General features: G+C 34.2%; 1 protein-coding gene across 2 annotated transcripts; it reads left to right on the top strand.

Moving 5' to 3' along the window:
* The first annotated feature begins 822 nt into the window (after positions 1–822).
* On the top strand, positions 823–9894 carry LOC139524503 (cocaine esterase-like). 2 transcript variants are annotated; one of them, XM_071319304.1, is made up of 4 exons: positions 823–914; positions 4110–5650; positions 7880–8061; positions 9448–9894. In XM_071319304.1, the coding sequence occupies exons 2-4, from the start codon at positions 4131–4133 to the stop codon at positions 9543–9545; spliced, it is 1800 nt and encodes a 599-aa protein (XP_071175405.1). In that variant the 5' UTR covers positions 823–914; positions 4110–4130; the 3' UTR covers positions 9546–9894. The 2 variants fall into 2 exon arrangements, with proteins under 2 accessions (XP_071175405.1, XP_071175406.1); XM_071319305.1 differs by having other exon boundaries at positions 7880–8049; positions 9448–9829.
* Positions 9895–10894: the final 1000 nt, after the last annotated feature.

Here is a 10894-nt window from a genome sequence, read left to right as displayed (position 1 = left end):
CGGATGAGAAACGGACTTCTACCGGACGTTTAACGGATAAAACGCTGCCCTTTGGCGGAATTTTGAAGAACAAACCAAAACCAGTTACACAGAAACATTTTGAATATTTATGCGATTTACATGTATTATTATTGTCGCCTTTGATTTTTCCGTATATCTTGTTCATCCATTTTATCCGGTACGCTTCCGTTAGGTGTCCGTTTTATGCGGTACTCGTCCGTTGGATGTACGTTCGACATCCGTTCTGTCCGGTACGTGTCCGTTTCTCATACGTTGCATATCCGGTGTGTGTCCGTTATGCATCCGTTACACGTCCGTTTTATTCGGTCAGTACATCAACGGACTCCCAACGGATAACAATTTTTGTCAATGGACAACTTTTATTTTCATCCGTTATGCGTCCGTACGTGCAATCCGGTAAGGTGTGACCGGAGCTTTAGACAACTGTTTATCTTATCTAAACCGTCAACGAGAGCTTAGTTACTTGAAGACAGGAAAACAATTACCCTTCCCCTTTTCTTCCCAAAATCCGTCATTTTTTAGTTTTCTATTAATTTCAATTATTTTCGCGTTTGTCTGTATCATAAGAACATAAATATACTACAAATAACTTGTATTTGCTATTTACTATCAATTCTATTTTTACTATCCACAGCGGTCACTGGCCCATATATCATATGATGTCTAAATAAGGCATTTTAAATTATCAAGTGTCAATGGGAGACCTCTGAGCGCGCCAAGAAATGGTCTCGTCCACACTGAAAAACTATATTATAAAATGACGTCTAAATTAGGCATTTTAAATTATCTAGGGTTCAATTTTCAGATCTGTCTTCTGTTTTATATATAAATAAGATAGGTAAAGAATGTTTTCTGTTATGTTTGCACAGCTTTAAAGAATAACTCGTCCCGAGGTAAGTGTGTGTTTTTTTCTCCAAGAATAATAAATAACTGTGTATGCATATCATGCAAATGTTTAAGATCACAGCACAGCAGAAAGGTATTTAAAAGATTTGATTTTTTTTATATTTGTTTTGTGTTTTAACGCCACTTTTATGCACCGCATTTATGCTATTTCGTGGCGGCCAGTTTTTTCGTGGAGGAAGCCGGAGGGTCCGGAAAAAAACACCGACCTTCGATAGGAAAATTGACAATCCTAGTCAATTAAAATTGGAGTTGAAAACACCTGCACGCGCGGGGTTCGAACTCACAACCTCATTGTTGAATGGCTAGTGATTACAGTAGTAGCTACTTAGAAAACTCGGCCGACGAGGCTCCGAAAGGTAAAAGATCGTAAAACATTTAGGTATTAAGGAGTACATAGTGATATTGTAATTTGGAATAAGATTGATTAAACAACTACTCAACAAAACGATTCAAAAATTCAACTTTACAAATATAAACAGACCTCTGCCATAGGTATTTCATAACTTGTATTTGCTATTTACTGTCAATGCCACGTTTACTATCTACAGCGGTAACTGATATGATAAAGAAATGTTTAATTTAAGTGCAGGTGCTTTACACTTCCTGGGTCTCATTGAAGACATCACTTGATTACCAAATAAGGCATTTTAATTATGTAGGGTTTATTTTCTGGGACTATCTGTATTACAAAAAAAAATCGATTTTACCGGTAAATACTTAATGCTGTCTTCTGTTATGTTTACAAAGGTAAGTGTGTGTCCCCCCCCCCCCCCCCCCCCCAAATTGGTATAATATACGAAAGCCTTTTAGTGCCATGATAATTTATATAAGGGCCTTCCTAATTTACTTTTCCCAATTTGATATAACAGATTAATAATTTGATATAACAAATTGATAATTTGATATAACAGATTATCAATTTGGTATAACAAATTGTCAATTTTTAGCATTTTGCCTATAGACTATGATTACTGAACATTTTTCAGTAACAAACATGATAACCATGCAACGATACACCTAAAAAATGTCAGCTGATTCGGAATAAATTGACTTCTTCAGAATTAGTATGAGTAGATGAAGATATTTGACGCATTGTTACATTTCCCCGGTCTTTTCTTAAAAATGATAACTCTATAAAATGTCAGCATGATTAATTTCTTTAAGTGCCTGCTGATAGAAGTTCCCCTCCTGAAATGACTGATTCTAGAGATTTTTTAAATTAAAACTTACAACTATACAATACTCACAAACATGGCGTCATCATAATCCTTATAAGAGATATAGTTCTTGCATTACAATCCTTTAGATGTCCGTCATCTTGAAAACTGTAGTACAGAGACAAATCTACAAAACATATTAGACATTTATAATGATGGAAAATTCTGTGTTGCAAAATGGAAGTAAGATAGGTTAACATAGCTAAATATACGAATGAATAAATAAAATTACACTGCATTGCTCAAGTTTTGAGACAAAATAGGTGATGTAAGATTAAGAGGGCTTGTGGGTATAAATCTTTTTTTTTTAACATAGGATTTCGCTATATTTTTTTTATAAATGAAATTTGTCATATACTGAATAGAAAAATGAAATTAAAACAAATGGGGCCACCGTTCATTTAAGCTCACAATCTGCCTACCAAAGAAGAACCCATTTTGGTGCCTGATTTTTAACCCGTTTTAGCTAAAATTAAAATTCTCAATGCCCATTTTAGCGAAATATTTTCAACTCATTATAATAAATGATATATACTGTACTAGTACTTTTTTTCGCGGGTACTTATTTTCGCGAATTGTTTATTTCAAACACGTTCGCAGGTATTTATTTTCGCGATTTTATAATTATTGCCTTTTAGTTGAACGGTTTGATTTAGATTCGCGTGTATTTATTTTCGCGATAATAAACCAACCGCGAAATTCGTGAAAATAAATACAGCGCGAAAAGAAGTACAATTACAGTAATAGATAAGAAACTTTAAAAGACTCAGGACAGCACAATATAAAAATATCATATCCTAGATAAAATACAGCACTAAAAGACTAAAAGATCAAATCAAATGTTAAAAGTCCGTTAATTCTGGTCTGAAGTGTATATCCTGGATAAAATACATCTCTTATAGTCTCAAAGGTTGATTCGATTGTTAAAAGTTCGTTCTAGTCTGGAATGTATATTCAAGAGAGGCTATACCCCCTATACAATATACTGTTCATAGAATTGCATTATGAACTGTTCTTTCTCTTTATCTTGTCTAGATTGTGGTGCACATTCGTCTCTACTTCATATTTTTCAAATATTTTGTTGTTTGCAATTTGATAATAGTATCCGGAAAAACGTAAATAACGGGGTGACAACTATAAAATTGAATTGCTCATTATAATGGGCATGAAACGACTCTTGGCCATTATTTGTTCATGGTTATAGTAAGGTGAGTAGTATCTCCGAAAGAAGTTATCACACCAATAAAATCTAAAAAATCCCAAATGTGAAAGGTGTCTGTCTCCTGCACGCTTATTTAGTAAAGTTTTTAACGTTTCTGGAGAGAAAGTGGTGACTACTCGATATAGTAGCGATTCCCCCCCCTTTTTATGCATAACCCGTTGTGAAAAAACGTAAAATTGTCTTCCGTTTGGAAATACAATATTAAGCTCATCAGACACCCGACATTTTAACATGTGTTGTATTCATTTTTTAAACGAAGACTTAAAAACAATTTATATATGGTATTATTGCCATTAAAATGTATCTACCATAGATCAAAGAGCATAGATGCAAGCAACCAGAGATCACCGTACAGTCTTCAAAGTTGAGCAAAACCTTAAGTTTATACGTAATTATAATAGGCTCCGTCTTGATAAAAATGAAACAATTCAGACGAGAAAACCAAAGACCTATGCTAAAATAATATACGAATAACACATATCAAAGACATGTAGTAACCGAAGACGACCACTGGATTACAGTCTCCTGACTTTGGACAGGCACATACAGATTGTGTGTTAAGTTAAACAGTTAAAAAATACCAAAACGTTATATGCCAAATTTGAACAAATAAAAAAAAACAACGTTGACCTATAGTTTTTAGTTTCTGTATCATTTGGTTTCTTATAGAGAAGAGTTGTCTCATTGGCAATCATACCACATCATCTTTTTATACATAAATTGTTATTTCATTTTTCTTTTAGGTAGATCATATTGATACCACAATGAAATCGTCGTTCAAATGTTTCAGTTTTACTTTTCTGTTTGTTCTAATTTGTGCTGACGACACAACAGTTACAAATTCACCGTCTGGACTAATCAAAGGACTGAAACTGAAGTATCCCAAAACCTTAGAACCTTTATATGAATTCAGGGGAATACCCTTCGCCAAACCACCGATTGGTACATTGAGGTTCAAAAAAACAGAACCACTTAAAAAACGGACAGAAGTTCATGATGGAACGAAATTCGGAGCAATCTGTATGCAGCCGGGTATCAATTTCATACCTGAACCAAGTAGACCAGCCATGTCGGAAGATTGTTTGGTATTGAATATCTACGTTCCAAGAAATTTAAACGAATCTTTATCAGTAATGGTATGGATACATGGTGGCGGATTTTTGACTGGTTATGGACACCAATACGATGGTGGAAAACTTGCAATGGAAGGAAATGTTATTATTGTAACAATAAACTACAGACTTGGTGGATTTGGATCTTTTGCTGTAGGTCATCCTGCAGCAAGAGGGAACTATGGTTTATGGGATCAAAAGATGGCACTACAATGGGTACATGATAATATTGCATCATTCGGAGGTAATCCTGAATCTGTTACAGTATTTGGCCAATCCGCGGGGGCAGGTTGTGCATCATTCCAGTCACTTATACCTTCAAATAAAGGACTTTTTCAGCGAGTTATTGCACAGAGTAGTACTGTAAATAGATTTAATATGCTTAAAGATAGTAGTGTTGAAAAGTTTGCAGCAGAAGTAGCTAACAAATCGTCCTGTCCATTCGGTGACAAGAAAATATTTGCTGACTGCTTAAGACAGAAAACTGCTGATGAAATCCTTGAATGGACCAACCCTTCTGCCTCAATGCAAGCGGACAAGATGATGTTTGAAGCCATTGTAATGCCGGTTGTAGATCGTGAATTGTTTCTTGAACATCCAATTAAAAGTCTTGAAGACAACTCGTCAGATGTGTCCCAGTTTTTCCGTTCTATAGATTTCATTGCGGGGGCTGTCTCTAACGAAGGATCTTTACTATATATGTCAATTTCACCAAGCTTTCAAGAATACTATAAATTTAATTTATCTATAGGTATTCCTTCGAAAGCCGTTTGTGACGGAATATTGTCACCCTTCGTGGAAACGTGGTATGCTAACAACTCAAACGTGACGGACAAACTGTGTAATTATTATTCCGCAGAGTCTGTCGTAAATCAATCTTTAAAAGCAACCGATGCGTGGGCTGACATTTCATTTAACTTTGGTATCAACAAAATGTTAGAATATCACTCTGGAGGTAACACATATCAATATGTGGTATCCAAATTAAGTCCAAAACCTTTCGGCCCGCCTCCTCCGTCGTGGTTTAAAGGTGTCGGCCATGGTGATGAATTGCTTTACTTTTTCAATATCACAAAGTTGCTGTCACTGAATGAAGAAGTGATACTGAATGATAAAGATGAGGATTTTGGGAAGAAAATGATAAGTTATTGGACATCATTTGCTAAAACAGGGTAAGAGTAATATATGATAATGTGGATTCATTGTTATTCGTTGGATACCAATTTTAGTGGTTTTCGTGGGTACAGGTAAACCACGAATTTAAATGTTCAATGAATTACAAATTTCTATCAGGTTTTATTTTTACTTTTGAAAAACCACGAAATTACATATCCACGAAAAAGGAAGGTTTTAGGCAATTCACGAAAATTGGTACCCACGAAAATAAATGAATCCACAGTAGTTAAGTTTTATTTTGCAAAATCAAAGTCGTGTAAATCTACTTACAATGAGTAATTCTGAAAATTAATCCTTAGTTTTCACATGCAACACCTTTGAACCTACGTTTTTGTAAATACAGAACAGTTACGGGCTCATTTTGACGGAATACTTTATTTAAATCTTCATAAGAGTATATATCAACATACCCATCTTTGATAGACACACATAGTAAGTATATCTAGAAATCGAGAAATATAAAAGAGCATATGTCTCTGCTAGAACAAAAACACAAGACGAGTAAAGTTGGAGTAGCACTTTTTTCTCGAAACATATTAGTCTTTAAATTTTGTACATGTGCCTTTTATAAAATCTATGTCAATGTGAACTATTATATATAAAAATTATGTTTCGATGGGAAAAAAATATTCGCAGAACGAATATAGTGCCTAGTATAAACAGTGTATAACTTTCAATTTTTTTTCAAACACTTTTCTCGTGTTTTTTTTTTTATATAGGTTAAACCGTTGGTTTTCCCGTTTGAATGGTTTTACACTTGTAATGTTGGGACCCTTCATAGCTTGTTGTTCGGTGTGAGTCAAGGCTCCGTGTTGAAGACCGTACATTGACCTATAATTGTTTACTTTTATAAATTGTTATTTGGATGGAGAGTTGTCTCATTGGCACTCATACCACATCTTCCTATACCTACTTTCCCAATTTATTTCTTGACATTTCATGCATGAAATATTAAGTAAGAGAATGAAATTATATGTTAAGAAAATGTGGGTGCTGAATCTTTATGTTTAGTAGTGATTAATTCTAGTAAAACAAAGGTCAAAAATTAGTATGTCTGAAACTGTCAAACTGAATTTCAAACCCCTTAACATAGAATTGTCAATATTTTGAATTAGAGCTGGTAGAAGTTTTTCTATAATTTTGATATCGTTTATCCCGATTGTAGTACACAACAATGTGAAAATATTTTTGAGATAAAGCAGCTGCGATTTTTTTTAATTTGAATTTATTGTCTAAAAGTAATGCACTACGAAATAACTGTTCTCGGGCCTCCTATTTGTTTATTACAACATTACAGCAGCGCCTGCATATGGAATATACATTCCAAGTTGATACGATGTTCCAAAGCTTGCATTTCTTCATTCGCCATTCCTCGGTAGAATCCGCTACTCTCCTTCTCCGTAGATGAAGGTACGGAATCGGCCGAGTTGAGACGAATGTGCATTTCCTATTATGATTTCTTCAGCAGAGCCATGTTGCTTAACGGGCAACTATCAAACCAAAGGTGCAAAGTTGTGAAGTTGAAATCATTCCTTCGACAAAAGAAGGCATCATGCATTTTGATGACCGTTAGTGATTATCTGATTCCAATATAACGACGAATATGTTCAAATTGTTGAAACCGCAATGCCGTCCTCTCTTTCTGGGATTTAACATCACAAAATGTGTACTCACATGAGGAACATTACGATTGCTTCGTGTAAAAATGGATCTATTCATCTTTAAAAAAAGTGTCATGCGAGATGATGTGTGGTCATTAAAATTTTAACTCTAAGAATCTTGCGAGATGGTGGGTGATCTTTATAATTTCACTTTAAGAGTCTTACGAGACGGTGGTTGGTCATTAGATTTTTAAATCTAATAGTCTTTCTAGACGGTAGGTGGTCAGTAGAATTTAGGTACAATTGATGCATTACATAAATTATGAAATGGTATCAGCTATGTTATGAAATTATTTTCAAAGTAATTACCCTGCTACCATGAAGGTACAAATGTTTTATCTTTCATAGTCAAGAACACATTATGAAATTTGTTATTAGCTTCATGCTAGAAAGTAAAAACAAAAGGATCTTAAACAAATGTTAGAAATGAAGATAATTAAAGTACAATTAAAGTTTATTTTTCTAAAGAAACAGCATCTATAGTTACTGATTTAAGACATTAATTTAAACTTTTTACCCGTATCCTTTAATTCCTGTAACTCGCATTATATTACGTTATTTTAGCGTGCCAGATGCTGGTAATGGATCGACACCATGGAAACGTTTCAATATAAATGACAAAAATTATCTGGATTTTGACGTTGAGATCACACAAAAAATTAACTACAAACCAGAAATATTGGACCTCTGGTCAAACCAACTACCAGCGTCGGGTCTTGGATTTTGGACTACAGGTAACACCAAAGGTGATGAATTATGATTATTTTAGTTTCAAAAATTGTTTAGCTGTTGTAATCATTATATTTTAATACAAAGATGGCTTTTGATACTATAACATATCTTTTAAAAGACATAAAGGACAACTTGCATGGTGTAATAGATCTAGACGTGTTCAGTTAAAGATGTTTCAATTAGAAGACGGAAACAATATAATTGTTAAACTCCTAAAAAAAAAGTCGTAAAATCCAACTTATGCCTCGTTATCAAGAATTTGGCAAGAGAATCTGGAATGGTTCATTTTGTGAAGTGCATCTATATGTTTCCTTTCTTCCTTTTTCTATTAAACACTTGCAAGAAGAGCCAAATAGACAGTATTCGTCCTGCACAAAAAGTATGAGCCAAATAGACAGTTCTTCGTCCTGCGCTAAAAGTATGCGCCAAATAGACAGTTCTTCGTCCTGCACCAAAAGTATGAGCCAAATAGACAGTTCTTCGTTCTGCACTAAAAGTATTAGCCAAATTGACAGTTCGTCGTCCTGCACTAAAAGTATGAGCCAAATAGACAGTGTTCGTCCTGCACTAAAAGTATGAGCCAAATAGACAGTTCTTCGTCCTGCACTAAGAGTATGAGCAAAATAGACAGTTCTTCGTCTTGCACTAAAAGTATGAACCAAATAGGCAGTCTTTCGTCCTGAACTAAAAGTATGAGCCAAATAGACAGTTCTTCGTCCTGCACTAAAAGTATGAGCCAAATAGACAGTTCTTCGTCCTGCACTAAAAGTATGAGCCAAATAGACAGTTCTTCGTCCTGCGCTAAAAGTATGAGCCGAACGTTTTACACTCTTGAGGCCATAAAAAAGAATAGGTTTGTTTGCCCTAACCCTACCCACATAGACAATAGCTGCCTACTGAAAATCTTTTATTGACCTGATGTTAATTTTTTTTTATTCAAATATGCATGAAGACTAATAGACATCTGATACTTAAATTTCTATTTGCCAAAAAAAGAAAAGAAAATGCCTACCTAACTACCCACTGTTTGGAAGGGGTTTGGGCAAATCAAAATATTTTTTAAAGTGGGGCCCGATATGTATTTAATATTTTAAATTTAAATATTAAAACACTAAATGTTCCATCTTTTAATGGATGATATGTTTGATACTTTGAATTGAAAATGTTACATACATATGTAGATTAGTTTTAAGATTTTCATCTAACTACTGCTTGGGACTGTAATATTTCATTTACCCTTTTGGGGTTTTCAAATAATAAAGCCGTTTTTGAAAATTCTCTAGGGAAAAAACTTATTACGAATATTATGATACTCAACTCCACTTTGAAATGATACTGAAAGCTTCTGTTAAATGGTAAATGATATCTTGTTGATGTTTTTTTATTATTATTATTTGCAGACACTGGAGAAATAAGCAGTGCATCACTCGTCTTTATCAGCTTAACAACGCTACTGATGTCTGTCACAGTCGGACTCCTTCATACATGTAAATTATAGCTTCAAATAGCCGGTCTTCATACATGTATATTATGACCGAAAGAAGTCATCATTGACTATCATCCTCATGTACAATATTTAATCCTGCAACAAGCAAAACCCTTATATCTTCATACATATATAATCTTCAGCTGTCCGATTTACAATGCATTCAGTTCAATCTAAATGTTTCAATCATGGACCATGTTATAGAAGTTATTCATTGGAGTGATAGTTTTATTATATCATGTATGTAGTGATATTTGAAATACATATTGCTAGCCTTTTTCAAAATGAAACGCGGTTTAGTAAACTGAAAAATAAAAGTATGCAAAATTGAAAGTTTTGAATAAATAAATTCTTCGAGCAATATGAACTGTAAAGTAGAAAAATATGAATATAAAAAAAAGAAGATGTGGTATGATTGCCAATGAGACAACTATTCACAAGAGACCAAATGACACAGAAATTAACAACTGTAGGTCACTTTACGGCCTTCAACAATGAGCAAAGTAATGCTGAATAATCAGCTATAATATGCCCTGAAATGACAAATGTAAACAATTTAAACGAGAAAACTAACGGCCTTATTTATGTACAAAATAATGAACGAAAACCAAATATATAACAACAATAAAACGACATGCAATCACTGAGTTTCAGGCTCCGGACTTGGGACAGTCACATAGAAAATGTGGCGGGTTAAACATGATAGTGGATGCCCAACCATCCCCCTAATCCTGGGACAGTGGTGCAACATAACAGTACAAGAACTGTACAAAACAATATACAAACAATGCATATGATCAACAGCAACAAACAACAACCACTCAATCACAGGCTCCTGACTTGGAACAGGCACATATAGAATGTGGCGGGGTTAAACATGTTAGCGGGCGCTCAGCAGATGGCTACAAATAGAAATACATCTAACAAAAACACAGAGTTTACGTGGCCATGTACTTGTACATCCCAACAATAAAATGACACTGAGTTACAGATCTGTACTCGCAGTTACTGACAGCTAGATCAAAGCCAATAAAAACGAATAAAAAAAATCGTGCATCTAAGACTAAATAATTAATCAGTAAACATCCAATGGATTTAGTGAAAAGACGTCATAAACAGAGAAAAACATAACCTTGTGCATTGCCAATTATGGGTATCGACAAATAGTAGCGTCATGAATATGTATATAGAGATAATAATAATATTTGGTTTAATTTACTGATAACAAAATCAATATTAATACAAATCAAAGTACTGAAGTACTAAACATCGGATGACCGCAAGTTCTTGTGGATGGTCAAAAGCACTTGTCACAGAAAAAAAATCACATCTTGTACCTGAAACTGACGTTAATGTACAGA

Source organism: Mytilus edulis, chromosome 5 (genome assembly GCF_963676685.1).
Source record: "Mytilus edulis chromosome 5, xbMytEdul2.2, whole genome shotgun sequence".
NCBI lineage: Eukaryota > Metazoa > Mollusca > Bivalvia > Mytilida > Mytilidae > Mytilus > Mytilus edulis.
This window is presented reverse-complemented; position numbering and strand designations above follow the sequence as displayed.

Coding starts and splice junctions, on each gene's coding strand:
- LOC139524503 (XM_071319304.1), top strand. CDS start 4,131: ATGAAATCGTCGTTCAAATGTTTCAGTTTTACTTTTCTGTTTGTTCTA. Junction 5,651..7,879: donor ACATCATTTGCTAAAACAGG/GTAAGAGTAATA, acceptor ACGTTATTTTAG/CGTGCCAGATGCTGGTAATG. Junction 8,062..9,447: donor GACTACAGGTAACACCAAAG/GTGATGAATTAT, acceptor TATTATTTGCAG/ACACTGGAGAAATAAGCAGT.